At 36.9% G+C, this 17,174-nt stretch overlaps 1 protein-coding gene across 5 annotated transcripts in view; it reads left to right on the top strand.

The window, feature by feature from the left end:
• The window catches only part of ZMAT1 (zinc finger matrin-type 1), a 49,717-nt gene extending 36,622 nt beyond the window's left edge, over nt 1-13,095 (top strand). For 4 of the 5 annotated variants that reach the window (XM_055376602.1, XM_019019496.2, XM_055376601.2 and 1 more), the window contains 2 exons: nt 8,653-8,752; nt 10,563-13,095. In XM_055376602.1, coding sequence (XP_055232577.1) covers nt 8,653-8,752; nt 10,563-11,874 — 1,412 coding nt within the window. In that variant the 3' untranslated portion in view covers nt 11,875-13,095. Of the gene's footprint in view, nt 1-583; nt 8,188-8,652; nt 8,753-10,562 lie in introns of those variants that run through there. The other variant, XM_019019497.3, reaches the window with a different exon arrangement.
• Nucleotides 13,096-17,174: the final 4,079 nt, after the last annotated feature.

Below are 17,174 nucleotides of genomic sequence, written 5' to 3'. Positions count from 1 at the left end.
ACATAGGAATTCTCATGGTTTCATGTTATTTTAGGTAAATAAGGATCCTTAGGTATATACATAAGGAAGCATTTTAAATTAATATCATGTGGTTATATCATTTTTACTAAGTATGTTTTAAGTGTCTCTTTGGTGCTAGGCTAGTCATTCTTTGGAATACAGTTCCCTAAAGGAGCGAGCGTGTAAACTAGTTAGGTTAATAATACTTCATTGCAAGAGCCGACAGGCGCATTTTTGTGTACATATTTTTGGTAACTAGATAAGTGAAGCATAATGGTCCAGAAAAATCTTCATATATTTAGATGATTTTCAATGGATAGAAGTGGGAAGAAGAAAGGATGAACCAAAGGGCTTGGAGCTAAGAGTGGCAAGAATTCAGGCACAGTAAAGAGACTGATCCTGACTGGAGTGATCCACTTGCTCTTCTAACCATATTTTTTTTTCATTTTTCCCCCCACAGGCACCTTCTCACTACTAGTGTATTTTATTCCCCTTTCATATTCTCTCTTCCACCCACTTCTTTTCCTCCACTCACTATTATTTTTCAGTTCTTTCTTTACCCAGCCTTTCTCCTTCATGTGAAAACGTTCATTCTTCTCTCCTCCTTGAAGCTCTATTCTTTGTCATATGTAACTCTTTATGCTCTGGTTCTTCTCCTCTATTTCTGTTTCTTTTTTGTTTTCTCTATGGGCTCTTTTTTTATTCATTACCTAAATGTAGGTATTCCCATGGTTTCATCCTTGACCTTACTCTACAAACACGATTTCTATTTCCCTGATTTCATTTCTCATCTGTATGCTTATGACCTATCTGTCAAGTATTAGATTCACATATCCAAATGGCAGCTACTGCTTCACCTGGATGCCTCATAGCCATTTCAAATCCACCTAGTCATTCAAAGTAGAAACCCACAGGTAACTATGAACCCCCAAACACCACCTTCTTCACTTCATATATTTAATGAAGCACCAAGCTGTGACTCTTCTACCTCCTGAATACTACTCTCCCCTTATCTCCAGCCCTGCACTTCCCACATTAGTTCAGGTCCTCAAGATCTTTCCTAGAGGTTTGCTACTCAGTGTGTGGGTTGTGGATCAACACCATTGGCATCACCTGGGAACTTGTTAGAACAAGGACTCTCAGGCCCCACTGCAGACCTACGGAATCAGAATCTGCATTTTAACAAGATCTGTAGGTGATTTGTACTGAATAAGTTTTGAGAAGTGATTGCCACAACCTCCTAACTACTCTTTCTGCCTCCAGTTTTGTTCCCCCAAACCCACCCCCAATTTAACCACTAGAGTGTTTGACTTAAAGTGTATTTCCATGTCATTCCCCTTCTTTAAAACCCTTCATTGTTCCTTCATCTTCTAAATATAAAATCTAAGCTTCATAGCTCTCCACCATCTTGTTTCTGCCTGCCTTCTCCAGGCTTGTCCCCTGCTACTTCCTGGCATGATCTATATGGGTCAGTACCTGCAAACTACATATGGTTGCCAGAAACTATTACCCTGTTTTTTTGTGTCTGTGCCCTCGTTCATGCTGCCACTTTGTCTGGAATATCCCTATAACACTTCCCCTGGCTAACTCCCCCTCATTCAATTACTTCAGGGTTAATCTTATGTGCTTCCTTAACCTGCATTTCTAAGTATCTCTGCATGTGTCTGTCTCCAATTAGAATGTAAGGTCTTTGAGGCAAGGGACTTCATCTAATTCATCTATATTTCCAGTGCTACAGATAGAAACTCACACAGAAATAGGACCAATTCAATAGAGATTAGCTTAATATATGCATCAGATAACTATTAATTATCTTTATTTGTTGAGTGCTCATCCTGTTTTCTACTCTTTTAGGTTTCTACTTAGTGTGATTCAGCATATCCCAGAAAGTTACATAGAGATACGTGTTTTTATCTAGGATTATGAAGAATGTTGATTTAGGCAAGTGTAGAAATACAAGTGCTAGGGCTTCTGAAAGTAGGAGTATATGTTCAGAGAAATGACAACTTTCACTTGTTAAGGTATTTTTCCTGTTGCTAGGTTGAGTGTATCTGAAATAAGGGGCTTCTAATTTTCTAGTATTAGGTAAATTTGAACTGAGTTAACTATGAGAAGTGTGTGCACTCCTGTCACTTCTAAATGGGGGGGCCATTTTGGCACCCTGAAGTTTTAATGTTATTAGAATGATGAAAGAAGGATTTTGGTGAAATTATCATCTGATGGTGGAGGAGAGGGGATGATCATCAGCATAATTTAATCCAGTCATTGGAATCACTTTACATTAGCCTCTGAAGCTAGAGCTCAACAGATTTTTCAACCCTACCTTGGCTCTTTCATTTTGAGAGCAGTAAACATTTGAACATTAAAAAATACCTGGAGAATTTTAACTAGCTAATGACAATTTCAAAGAACAGTAACAGCAGATGCCCTCATTACAAGTGAGCAAGTGGTAATAATTTAACATATGCCACCTTAACTGTTTCACTCATCACCCATTTTCTTCTGTCTGCCTTCCTCTCCATCTGCTATTGTTTATATATGTTTCTCCCATATCTAATCTTTCTCTTTTTCTTCACCATTCTCACTGCTTTCTTCATGTCCCTCATCCAGCTCAGATCTTATTAGCACAGGAATGGCTACCATAACGATATGGAACTAAAGTATGTATGTATTTTTTATTTATTATATTTGTTTTGTTTATCTTACTAATTTTTGGCCACATTATTGCACTCAGATGCCTCACCTTCACCTATAACTCAACATACCTAAAACGGAATTAATAATCTTCTCTACAGTCACCTTGAATTTCCCAAGTTTTCTGTCTTTGCTAGTAGTTCCAATGTTTATTAGTCACCTACACTTGAATCTTTGAGGCTGTCTTTGACTACTTAATTATCTATATCCTATCCATTAGCAAATCTTATCAAATCTTAGAACTATTTCTCCTTTCTGTAGCCATTCATTACATTTCTACTACCGTCACCTCACACCTTAATGCTGTAACAACCTTCTGGAAAGCTTACTTGTACCTCATTGTTATTCTCTCACTCCCTAGTAGCAGGATTTCAACCCTGGATCAGTTCCACCCTATACATTTTCTACTTCTGCATAAAGCCTACTGAGTGATGCTGTGGAAAATTATAAACTATAGAGATTGGGTATGTTTTCAGAGTCTTGGTACCTAACCTCTTTGGGCCTTTAGTCCTACTTAATCTGTTTCCTTTTCCTTCACTTTCCCCTTAGCGACAATTTTAAACCTATATCATTCTTCAAGACTCTCTTCCCCCGCTACACTCCTTCTCTTCACACTTCTCAGACAAGCTCCTTTGTGATTTCATCAAGAAAAATTTGGCCATCAGATGTGGATTACTACCAAGTATCTTGGTTTAACTAAATCCTCCTGTAACCCTGAGTTCTCCTTTAACTACTACATTCTCCCCTTCCCTTCTTAACCAAATTATTTTTTAAATGTAGTACACTCTTACTGTCTCCACTTATTATTTACTCAACTCACTGCTGTTCTTTGGCACTTATTCCCTCAGCCTTCACACCACCAGTCTACCACCTCACTGTAACTACTACTCACAGTGGCAAAGTGACTTCTAAATTTGTAAGTCCAATGAACATCTTTATTTAGCTCCTTTGACATCACTCTCTTCTGTTCATTCTTATAATTTGCTGTCCTTTGCTTTGGTGGACTTTTCATAGGCTCATCTTTCTCTACCATCTTTCTTTAAAGAATGGCATTCTCCAGGGTTTTATCAGTATGTTGCTATTCCTGTGCCCACCCATACATTATCTTCAGGAGATTTCATCCACTCTGATTATTTTGACTATCCACCCCCGTGTTCTGACATCTCCAAAATCTCTCTGACCTATCTTCTGCCTTTCATACTCCTGTATATAACTGCCTGTTGGACACCTTTACATGAAAGTTTAGTAGCTATCTTAGACCCTGTGTTCAAACTTGCACTATTCACCATTGCCTACTCTCCCACCCATTAAAACAACACATACATCTGAAGTTCCAATTTCAGTTAATGGGATCACCACCCACCCACTTACCAAATTAGGTTTCTGGGAATTATTTTAGACTTCTCTAGATTCTTTCCTCTCCCCAATCCGTCACAGTCATTCTGTCGCTAATTTTTGCCAGTTTTAAAGTTAAATGTTACACCAATCTCCCTGCTTCTTTCTACCCCTACTGAGACCATAATGAGTCCATGTCCTCATTATGTCTTGCCTGATCTCCTTACTTCTAGGCTTACTCTTCTTTAATTAATCCTTTGTATTGCAGCCACAGAAGAGACTCATCTAAAACACACAATTGACCAACCACGTCACTTAATACATAAACCACTTCAAGGTTTCCCAAAGCACAGAATAAAAAATATAGGCTCCTTAGCATAACATATAAGTCTTTCTTTGATCTGACCCATTTTGCCTCTTCCCATCTCTTTCTCTTATGTTTTACTCTACAACAATTCCAAATTTTAAGAAGTTCCTGTAAGCACTTCTATGCTTTTTTCATGAATTTTTGTACCTAAAACACTCTTCTCAACTGTTTTCAGGTTAACTATTCATCATCCCTCCAAGTTTAGCTAGGACATTATCTCTTCCAGTAGCCTTTTTCAGACCCCCGTATTATGCTAAGTGCCCCTGCTTCTTTCTGCTCGCATACCTCTTAAACATACCTCTCTTACTTTTACCAAGTGAGACTGAAATTTTTTGTTCATGTATCTTTCTCACACTGGATTTGTGAACAACTTGGCTGTTTCATTCATCTTGTATCCCTGGCATCTAACCTGATGCTTGGTGCCACATAGGTATTCAGTATTTGTTAAACCGATTATTTGGATTCAACACATTGTGCTGATTTCTGTCTCTGCCATACTTGATATTATTTTCATCCCCTGGAATGCCCTTACCTGCTTTCTTACAAATTCAAATCTTTTCTGTCCTCAAAGATCCATCACAACTTCTCTTACTGTTCTAGTTCTTTGTGTTCTCCCCTTTCTCTGATTTCTCATAGGCTTTACTGTTCATTGACAATTGATACAATTATAGCCCCTCAAGGGAATTAGCTTCTCTGAGACAAAGGATTATATTTTATTCTGCAGTATCCTTCTTAGTGCTTTATATGGTAATGAGGGCATAACTTTTTCTCAATTCATATTTGCAAATTGTTTATTGAGAGTCAGTGTTGTATAGAGGGATAAACATAGATTTGGAGATACAGTCACTTGCCAAGTTGCACCGCAGATTCCTCTGGTATAAAATGAAAATAATGTGACTCTACAGGATTGAATAATAATTAACTGAAGTAGTATATGTAGTACCCATCACAGAATAGGTTTGTAACAAATGTTAGGTTTGTAAAAATGTTTTGTCCTGTCATAATTTTAAAATAGGTAAATTGGACATTTTCTGTTTTTCTTTATAACATAAATCCGATATTCACATGCAGTTTTTTTCCAACTTTTATTTTAAGTTCATGGGTGCATGTGCAGATGTGAAGGTTTGTTATATAAGTAAATGTGTGCCATGGTGGTTTTGCTGCGCAGATCATCCCATCACCTAGGTAGTAGGCCCAGCGTCCATTAGCAATTCTTCCTGACAGCTGCAGTTTTGATTATGTGCAGCTCTCAATTGGCTTTTCCCCATTTAAGATGTTAGACCAGTGGTTCTCAGCCTTGACTAATTAGAATCATGTGAGGAGCTTTTAGAACTCCCATTGCTCAGGCCAACCCTCCAATCAATTAAATTACCATCTCTGGGACTTACACATTCGTGTTTTGTTTTCTCTTTTTTAACTCCCTAAGTGATTTTTATATGGAGCCAAGATGGAAAACAGTGTTAGACACGCACTTTCCCAATTTATGCTTTGAAAACAAAGACCTTAGTTCAGAGACTTATGAGATAGGGTTATGATTAGGGGAAGAGTAGGCCCCACAAGTTTCAGGTTAGTGAAGATTCTGAAGGGTACAAGCTATAAAGGAGCCTGAGTTTCTGGGTGAACTCAGAAACAAGGAATCCTAGAAGGGCTGAGAGCAGAACAGCCAAGAACAGAACAGAACCTCGGAATAGTCTCTGAAATAAAAGAGTGGAGAGTATAAGAAACAGAATGGAGGCAGGCCCCAGGAGGATTCAATCAGGAATTCTGACCTTGGGGCCATAAATAGGTTTCATATCTTCACAGAAAGGGTTTACACAACTTTTGTATATCATTTTCTGAGATGTCTGAATCCTAGAAAAAGATAAAGAACATCAGTATGTGAAAAAGCCAAGGGCTAAGGTAATGGTAATCAGACTACAGTTCTAGAAATGCCTCTGGATCTTTAATACATGACTGGCAGCTCTTCTAAACCTCTATGTTACCTCTATTAGAATATTATTTCTGATTTAGTTTGTGGAGAAACAAAGCAGGAATGGAGGAGAACACTGTATACAGTATACTTTATAAGCACTAAATAAATATGTAAAAACTCTGAAATATAATCTGAGTTTATAGTCATAATGAAGATTATTAGCTCAATAATCTAGGGTAGAGGTGTCCAATCTTTTGGCTTCCATGGGCCACACTGGAAGAAGAATTATCTTGGGCCACACATAAAATACACTAACACTAACAATAACTGATGAGTTTAAAAAATCACATAAAAATCTCATAATGTTTTAAGAAACGTTTGTGAATTTGTGTTGAGTCACATTCAAAGGCACCCTGGGCCACATGTGGCCTGTGGGCTGCAAGTTGGACAAGCTTGATCTAGGGCAAGTGCTCAACAGTGGCTGCACAGTTAAATCGTATGTAAAGCTTTCAAAAAGTAAGGGTGCCTAATTCCACTCCTAGAGATTCTGATTTAATTGGTCTGACATGGAGCTGTAACATCAATATTTTTAAATTTTTCCATATGATTCTAATGTGTAACCAGCGTTGAGAACCACTAATCCAGAGGAAACCAGGACTCCTGCTTATCTTGCACAACTTGGGTACCCTCAAAATATATGGTATTGGCAAAGTTAATCTGAGCCTAAGTTCCAGCACCTGTAAAAGATGGTACGAATTTCCTAAAAGAGGTTGTTGTGAATATGTACTCTCCTGGGTTTAGTCCTTAGCTTTGCAAGAAGTCCAAAATCTTCAAGATGATCAGCCTCAAATCAGGGACTCACTAACCGCAAACAAACTTGAAAGTGGCTGATAACTAACTGGAAAGATATTACTTTAATATGTTTCTCACAAAGCCTGTGATAATCATTTGCCATATTTGTGATCATAGAAATTTCTTGTCCCTGCCCTAGAAACATTGAATCATGTTCTCCAGGGGAGAGCCTGGGAATCTGTATTTTTAACTGACACCCCAGTTGATTTTTATCAAAGAAGTCTGGGAAACATTGTACTTTAAGTTATTGTATTGTCATTCTGGTATTGATTTATGGTAAGAGGAGATACATATTTCCATTTCCTAGTTTTTCTTGATGTCTATCATCCAGGGTATCCTGTTCTTGGTATCAAAGAATATGAAAAACCAATTATAATCAGAAAGTGACTTAGTATGCATGAAATTAGAGCATAGAAAAGGATAGTTTTGAGGGAACATTTCATTCATATTTTGACATAACCTGCTGAGTTTTCCTGGGCCCGCAATAGCCAGTAGTGTGCAGCCTCATTTTCTTCAGAGTCAGCATCTTTCCTTCCCCTTGCAAGCAGTCTCCTGTTTCTATGAATAGTCTTTGCTCAGACAAGGCCAATATACTTGATAATAATTAATTTAGCTTCTTTGAAATGATTAGGTCACTTTTTGGTTTAAAAGATTACCGTGGTTGTCCCTAAAATCTTTGCACGTACCAATTTATTTCCTCCTCCCTAGGGTCAGAATGATTTTATATTTGGCTTATGAAATGTATTAATTTGCTTCTTCTGATCAAAGATAAAGTGGAAGGATGATGAGATTTTTAAAAAATTAATGTATCCCTTGCTTCTAATTCTACCTACAAAGCAGAATAGTGTGCTAGTTACTATATAGTTCCTAGTGTATAGCTTTTGACTCTTTTGAAGTGGTAACTAGTAGTTTTGTTTTAGAATTTTGCTTTCAGCTTTTATCCTGAGAGTGGGGCTCACTGAACCTCTCTCCTTTCTAAAATCTGTGGAAATTACTTTTGGTAACTAAGGCACTGCAGTGATCTCAGGTAAGAGAGTAAAAAATTTGCCTTTATTTGTTTTTAATGTTTTGGGACGTTTCAGGTTTTGGTTGGGTGGAAACAGAGTTGGGGCAAACAAAAAGAGGCTGGTTAAGAGATTCAGAGGCAAAGGTTGGTTGGCCATGCTAAATTTCAGGTGCCTGTTGCACCTCCATGTAGCAACAGTAAGTAGACAGATAGCAGATTCTTAGGGAAGAAGTTAAGCTAGAGAAGCAGTGTGGTGTGGTGTAAAGAATTCTGGGCATTCAATTAAGAGGTGTGGGCTCTGAGAGGCTAACACTACTACTAACTTGCTCTGTGACTTTGACCAAGTCATTTGACCTCTCTGGGCCCCATCTTTATTGGAAAATGTCAAGTAGATGGTCTCTAATAAATTCTTGTCCAGTTCTAACATTATGTGATTCTGAATGTATTTATACTGACCTTCTTAACTTGAACTCTTTGTTTTTTCAGCATTTAGTATGAGAACCTATGTTTGCCATATTTGTAGTATTGCTTTTACATCTTTAGATATGTTCCGGTCCCACATGCAAGGAAGTGAACATCAAATTAAGTAAGTATTTTTGCCAAAATTTTCCTATAATGCCAAAGACCAGAGCTTCTAGTCAAGCACTCTTTGATGTATTTTACAAACGTCTTAGGCATTCATGTCCCTATGAGTTTAACCTGGGTATGGTTGGCAATATTTGTAACATATTGCATACTAGTGTCCCTCAGGGGTTCTAGTTTTAGTTCTAGTAATGATAGTGTACTGGCAAACCTGGCTTACTGGCACCCCTCCTGACTAGAGAGCAGTGTTCTTTGGAGAGATGCTAAAGGATCACTCTCACACTAACCACACAAATGCAGAGAATTTCTGGAAGGTTGGCTTGGTTCCAGGGATTCAGTGACCCAGTCACCATTTTTCCAGTGATGTATAGTGGTTGAGAACAGAGGTCTTGCTATTAGATGGACCTGGATTAGAATACCAGATCCATTTTTCTACCAAGTGTGTAACTTTGGTCAGTTCTTATATAAGATTGTTATGATGAAATATAATATGTGTAAGGTGCCTGCCCTGGCACATAGTAGGAGTTCAATAAATATTTAGTCCATTTTATTCTGTTATTTCAAGGAGAGGAGAATTGAATGGACAGTTGGAGATTGGGTAGTTCAGGTAGCAAAGGGTATTTGACTATTTATCTTTGTATTGATGCTTTTAAAGTCAAGACATAGAGCCAGGCCTGGTGGCTTATGCCTGTAATCCCAGTACTGTGGGAGGAAGAGCCAAGGAGTTTGAGGTCAAGCCTGGGCAACATAGTGAGACCTTATCTCTACCTGAGAAAAAAGAAAAATTAGCCAGGTTTAGTGGCATGTACCCATGGTCACAGTTACTTGGGTAGCTAAGGTAGGAGGATCGCTTGAGTCCAGGGTGTTGAGGCTGCAGTGAACCATGATCATACCACTGCACTCTAACCTGGGCAACAGAGTGAGACCCTGTCTCAAGAAAATAAATAAAATAAAATGAATAAAATAAAATCAAGACATATTCTTTCTGTTACATTGTTTTATTCTAGTAGAAAATATTTCTATTATTTGTATCCGAATACTTAGAAGCTAAATTGTCTGACTTACCCAATTAACCTACATTTACATTCCTTTTTTTCAGAGATGGGTTCTTGCTCTCTGGCCCAGGGTGGAGTCCAGTGGCTTTTCACAGGTTCCATCATAGTGCAGTACAGCCTCAAACTCCTGGGCTCAAGAGATCCTCCTGCTTCACTCTCAGTAGCTGGGAATACAGGCACACACACCACACCTGGCTAGATTTATAATTTAGATTTTTAAAAATCTCAAGATTACAGAATAAACACATATCACATTTATAAGATGTATATAAGGAACTAATGAAAACTTTAAAAATGATATGACATTCAAATCAGAGCATCTGTCAGGACATTAAATATTATTAGTCCCTACCCATACATTCCAACATGCCTTAACATTTTTAGTGCTACAACAACATCAAATATATCTGCTACTTTATACCCATCTTCCCTTTCATCCCGGACCAGAGGAAATTTCCTTTTCTTTTTTGCATAAAAATTGTGAGGTGCCTAGGAGATATATCATTTTCCATGCTCCTTTTTGGGGGGCATAGAAAGTCATGATTTATGGCTTTATAATGAGGTAGGTTCTCACTGTCCAATGTGCTTTTTTGGCATAAAAATTCACAATTTATAGCTTTTATAATGAAGTAGGTTTTTAAAATCTGTTTGGGTTTTTTAATTTGTTGTTTTTGTTTTTTCAGACTAATACTTTTAAGAACAAATAAAATATTTAGAATAAAATAATCTAATAAGAATTTTCTACTGTCTTCTTTACAGAGAATCCATTGTTATCAATCTAGTGAAGAATTCAAGGAAGACACAAGACTCTTACCAAAATGAGTGTGCAGATTACATCAATGTGCAGAAAGCCAGAGGACTAGAGGCCAAGACTTGTTTCAGAAAGATGGAAGAGAGTTCTTTGGAAACCCGTAGATACAGAGAAGTGGTCGATTCCAGACCCAGACATAGAATGTTTGAACAAAGACTCCCATTTGAGACTTTCCGAACATACCCAGCACCATACAATATTTCACAAGCAATGGAAAAGCAGTTACCTCATTCAAAGAAGACATATGACTCTTTCCAAGATGAACTTGAAGATTACATCAAAGTACAGAAAGCCAGAGGACTAGATCCAAAGACTTGTTTCAGAAAGATGAGAGAGAACTCTGTGGATACTCATGGGTACAGAGAAATGGTTGATTCTGGACCCAGATCAAGAATGTGTGAGCAAAGATTTTCACATGAGGCTTCCCAGACCTACCAACGACCATACCATATTTCACCAGTGGAAAGCCAGTTACCTCAGTGGCTACCAACCCATTCAAAGAGGACGTATGATTCTTTCCAAGATGAACTTGAAGATTACATAAAAGTGCAGAAAGCCAGAGGACTAGAGCCAAAAACTTGTTTCAGAAAGATAGGAGATAGCTCTGTAGAAACACACAGGAACAGAGAAATGGTTGATGTCAGACCCAGACATAGAATGTTGGAGCAAAAGCTCCCATGTGAGACTTTCCAGACCTATTCAGGACCATATAGTATTTCACAAGTAGTGGAAAACCAGTTACCTCATTGCTTACCAGCTCATGATAGCAAACAGAGACTAGATTCTATTAGCTACTGTCAACTCACCAGAGACTGTTTCCCAGAAAAACCAGTACCCTTGAGCCTTAATCAGCAAGAAAATAACTCTGGCTCAAACAGTGTAGAATCTGAAGTTTACAAGCACCTCTCCTCAGAAAACAATACTGCTGACCATCAAGCAGGTCATAAACGGAAACATCAGAAGAGAAAACGACACCTAGAAGAAGGCAAAGAAAGGCCAGAGAAAGAGCAGTCCAAGCATAAAAGGAAAAAGAGTTATGAAGATACAGATTTAGACAAAGACAAGAGCATCAGACAAAGGAAAAGAGAGGAGGATAGAGTCAAGGTCAGTTCAGGAAAGCTTAAGCATCGAAAAAAGAAAAAAAGCCATGATGTACCCTCCGAGAAAGAAGAACGTAAGCACAGGAAAGAAAAAAAGAAATCTGTTGAAGAAAGGACAGAAGAGGAAATGCTTTGGGATGAGTCTATTCTTGGATTTTGAATGTTTAGTTTTGTTTACCCAAGGTTGAATTGAAAAAAAAAAAACACAGTCAATATGGATTTAGAAAAAGGAACACCTGATGAAGAAAAGGAGAGGTAGATACAGTCAGTGTCACTTCAGGACACTTAGGTTTTTTTTGTATAAAAATTTAAATTGAATTAAAAGAAGGAAAAAAAAAGCCCAAACTTAACCTCTGAGAAAGAACATAAGAACTCAAGGAGAACATAAGAGAAAAGGAAACCTGTTACAGAAAAGACAAGAATCTGTGTTTTGGAATGAGTCTATTCTTGGGTATTGAACTTTTAGTTTTGTTTGCCCAAGGATTAATTGAGGAAATCAGCTAAGAAAATGGACTTAGACAAAAGCAAGAGGATCAGATGAAGAAAAGGAGAGGTAGATACAGTCAGTGTCACTTCAGGAAAGCTATTTAAAAAAACTTGAAATTTAATTGAAAGAAGAAACAACAACAAAAAAGCCTAAACCTAGCCTCTGAACAACACTAACATGAGAACACAAGAACTTAAGAGAAAAAGAAACCTACTCAAGAAAAGACAGAAGAGACAGTGATTTGGGATGAGTCTACTCTAGGATTTTCAACTTTTTAGTTTTGTTCCTTCAAAGTTGAAGGAAAAAAAGTTTGGTTTTATAAAATTCATGTTATTGTAATTTTTCTAGGTGGATGGCTACTTTAATCTCTAAAAAAGCCAAGTGAAGTAAAAGTATTCAGTATGCCTTTTCCTCAAGTTACTTTGCTTCATTTTCTTAAAAAAGAAAAAAAATTATTAAATGTTTCTCACGTATCTCACGTATAATGTAATTTCCCTAAATGAAGTTGTCTCTACTTCTGCTCATCAAATTGCTGTGATAGTGAATTATTTATTCATGGGAGATAATTTATTTTAAAGGACAGAATTACCAAGCATTACAAAATCAGTTCTTTGCTTGGTTTTGTGGTAGTGTTGGTGGTATTTTATTGTTGTTTTTCTGTGTTTATGTGTCTCAGCTTTCTCCAAGGAATATGTATGAAATAACTTAAACTGATTTTTTCTTTGTTAAATCTAATTTGCAGTGTATTTTTGCATTTTCTAGTTCTGAAAGTGGAAAATGAAACAGTCTATAATAAACTTAGATGATATATAGTTTTAAAACGGTCTCAAAAAGTACTGATATAAAGTCAGTCTATATTCTGGAAATGTTTATATTAAAGTGTTTTAATTTCTATATATTGTTTTATGTAAATGATAATTTCCCATCCAAAATTATTATTTTGGGAGTTGGAGGGGCAATAATTAAACAGTTGGCACTTAATACCTCTGAGGAGATCACACTGTGAAGTTGTAATAATTTTATATTTTCTACATCTTATCTCACAGAGGCTGATACTGAGTCTCAAACTCAGTTTAAGGTTAGGAAAATATGACCAATTAAATGGTTGAAACCGAAGAAGGAAGAATTGGTAAGTAGTAGAGGACCAGAGGGTGTTACCTTTGAATTGTTTGATTTTGACAAATTTTTTACGCTGGTGCTCCCTTTATTTATGAGCAGTACCACTAAGTATTTGAGGATCACAATGGGATAGTAGACAGTGTAATAATGGCCTGTGAATCTAAATTCCAGGATTCTGGTCTCAGTTGCACCATCAAGTTGCTCTGTGACCTTGTGAGAATACCATTAGAATCCAACTTGGAATCACTAGGAATATGAAAAGTAGGCTTTGTGTTCTCTTCATGTGTTAATCCTATCAAAAAACAAATTTATGCTCCACACAGTGGCTCATGCCTGTAATCCCAGCACTTTGGGTGGCTGGGGCAGGAGAATCACTTGAGTCCATGAGTTCAAGAACTGCCTGGGCAACATAGATCCTGTCTCTATTTTTTAAAGATAACAAAATAAATTTAGATGGTGACATATCTACATTTAGGCAAAGCATTTAATAGGTGACATGTCTGCATTTGGGCAAGGCATTTAATAGCTGTTCTTTGCAATTTAAATAAAATAGTAAATGTAAGCTGAAGCATAATATGATTGATTGGGTTTATACCTAGTTGAGTAAATAGTCCTAAATGGAATTAGATGCTTCCCAAATCCACTTTTCTTCCATGAGACTGTTGTTGTAAGATTATTTTATGCTACAATATCATCCCCCCTTTTAAATACATTTGGTGTATTGGTGAAAGGAGAGGGGAAAGAAGAACTAGAGTAGAATACATAGACTGCGAATCACCAAGCACAAATTGGCCAGTTATCTTTTTTGAGCACACCAAGAACTGCAGCACCTTTTCACAAAGTGCAAGATAAGATCAATTGAATTGCCAGCATCTGTTAAATTGACGAATTCTTTCATAGAAGCTTGTATTTAAAGTTGGAGAGGACTCAAAACTATATATTATAAAAATATTCCCTAAGATACAAAATTACTCTCATCTTTTAAAAATAGATACAATGATTCATAAAAATTATCCACCCATTTTTAATCTATAGTGGATAAGTCATGCAAACTTTAAAAACCAAAACCATTTAAATTGGTGATGTGTTGAGTAGACTGAAAAGGATGTAGTATTGATTACGGTCTTGGGATATGCACCAGTGACTTGCTCTAGAAAAGTGGTTTTCAAAAATTTTAAGACAATTTTTTGCCAAAAATAAATTTTACGTTAACCTCACCATAAAACAAATTTTACATTAACCTAAATACATAATTTTCTGGTTGAAGGTGGGGAAAGGGTCTGGAGCCCAACTTTGGCACGTGTGTTATGCTCCCAACTTCTGCCTCTGAGCACTTAGAGGTAAGAGTATATGTAAATCAAGATGTTTATGTGTAGGATCCCAAATGATCTCCACTTCTGGAATTAAGTGTTGAACTCACTAAGATGAAATTTAATGATATAAATAGTAAATCCTACATTTGGGTATTTCAATACAAAAACATATTTGAGGAAGCATAATTTAAGATATTATATGTGAAAACAATGTTGAGGATTTTATTACATGCTTGGTTTGAAAGACTAATATGCTCACCCAGACATAAAAATCACATATGGTCTAAGTCAAATATATAAGAGAATATTTGGAACAAGTTAAAAGTATCTAACTTCAGAGATAAATCCTGAACTGGGTAGAAGATACAGAGAGGCAAGTACTGGGCAAATCTGGAAAATAGTTTTCAAAAACTGGAGCTGTAGAAAAATAGAATTTACTGTCTTGTGTGCATGCATTGAACAAATAAGAGCTGACTGTCAGCATTGTGCCAGGAAGGAACCTGAAAAAAGAATGAACACAGATTGTTTTTCAAAAAGCTCACAGTCCAACAGAGGAAATGGACCAATAAATAGGCAGTTACAAAATAAGTTTTATAAAGGCTTCAATCAAAGTGATGAAGGACGCTGTGGGTAGCAAAGGTAATGAGCTTAATGGGATGGGAAGAGGGCATTCAGAAAAGGCTTCCCGAAGGACATCTAAGCAGACCATTTTCTCTCAGTTCAAAGATTTATTTATTTGATATATATACATGGTTATCTAATAGGCGCTGCAAACTTAATATAGCCAAATAGAATGCTGCCTTCTGTCATTACCAATTGTTCATCTAGTTTCCCTTATTTCTGTAAAACCATCTAATTGCCTAAGCCAAAAACCATTTTTGAGCATCTCTTCTCTCCTACATTAGACCATAAGCAATTCCCCTTGATTATATCACCAAAATGTTTATCTTAATGTTCAGTTCTCTTCATCTTTACTGTCATCACCCTACTCTGAGATATCATTATTTCTTGACCAAACTGGGAAAATAGGTTTGAGAGCGATTGAAACATTGGAAGAAGTGATCACAGGTTCTGAATTATAGATAAGTAAAGAAAACTGCACAGAATCATCAAGAGATCAGAGAGAGCTGTGGTGAACTCGTCCCTTAAGGATTTCACAACTATCCAGCATATGTTTTCTTCCAGAAGAAAAAATTCCACATACAGAAAGAAAACTGCTTATTTCAGAAATCAAATTGAACAGGGAAGAGAGATTGTGGGTAAGGGAAAAGGAAAGTTCAGATAGTAGCAGATGGAAGAAGAATCCAGAGAAATCAAATCCCAGAAAGTATGATAGCAAAATAAACATCAACAGGTGAGTGTAACACCTTGAGAGCCAAGACCCATAGGATGTGAACGCACAGAAACATGCATACACAAAGCAGATAAAAACTCTGACCTAGTATTTCTAAATGAGCTGAAAGAAAACATTTAAACCTTTGAAACAGTATAAATCAGAAAAAGAACACGGAAATAACAGAAGGCTATGAAACAAAAACTGACAGGACTAAGGAAATAATAATAAAGAAAACAAATGAAGATTAACTTGGAAGGAATACACGACACTAGAAACTGGTAACGAGAGAAATGAAGATAAACAGAATTTTAAAAATATATATACTAAAGATCGATAAAAGTAATAGATAAAAGATAGCCAACAGAGATACAATTACATTTGTTGAAATGGAGGCTGTGTTTTGCTGCCCGGAACCACTCCCCACCCCTTGCCATACCTTCTCAGGTCAGGGGCACTGACTTCTCCAAATTCTGGAGAATTGCCCTTATCTGAAGGCAACTGCCTCTTCTAAGGTTATGCAGCCCGCATCCACTGATGGAATGATGTAGGTAGACAAAATCCAGACCTCCTGGTTCAATTTTGGGCAACTTTGAAAGATCATCTCAGTTACCAAACACCACAGGATCAGCTGAGGCCTTCGTTGTGACTGTATCAGTTCAATTATTTCTCTGCTATTCTTTCCTCCCTCACCAATTCACAAAGGTTCTTTTGAGCATGCCCCTATAAATTGTCTACAATCAAATTCTTATCTCATAGTCATTTTCCCCTAGAACCTTACCTAAAACGGGGGATAACAGAAGTAATCCTAGGGAACAGACCCCAAAATGGGATTTTCAGAGCAGGCAATGAGGATTCTGTCATTGGTAATAGATAAAATACTGATAATAGGTAGTCCCTGGCATGCTATGGCAGTACAGTTGTTTAAACTTTCAAGTGATACTAGTAGAAATGAATGTACATGCAAGTGTAATATCTCAAGTAATTGAGAAGATTAGGGGAAATGGCAATTATATAGAATTTGCTGACTTTTTAGATGCCATTGATGCATTATAGAAAGAAAAAAGCTGAGAAAATGAATGACAATTTTGGGCAAAATATGAAAGAAGGCATCCTTGGTAACATATAAAGAGACTTTCATCTCTTCATCTTCATCCCACATTCACCTGAACCCTCTGAGCTCTAGGATTGTCAAATAAGATACAGAA

This window comes from Gorilla gorilla, chromosome X, assembly GCF_029281585.2.
Source record: "Gorilla gorilla gorilla isolate KB3781 chromosome X, NHGRI_mGorGor1-v2.1_pri, whole genome shotgun sequence".
Lineage (NCBI taxonomy): Eukaryota > Metazoa > Chordata > Mammalia > Primates > Hominidae > Gorilla > Gorilla gorilla.
The sequence above is the reverse complement of the archived record's forward strand: the minus strand, read 5'-3'. Positions and strand labels throughout refer to the sequence as shown.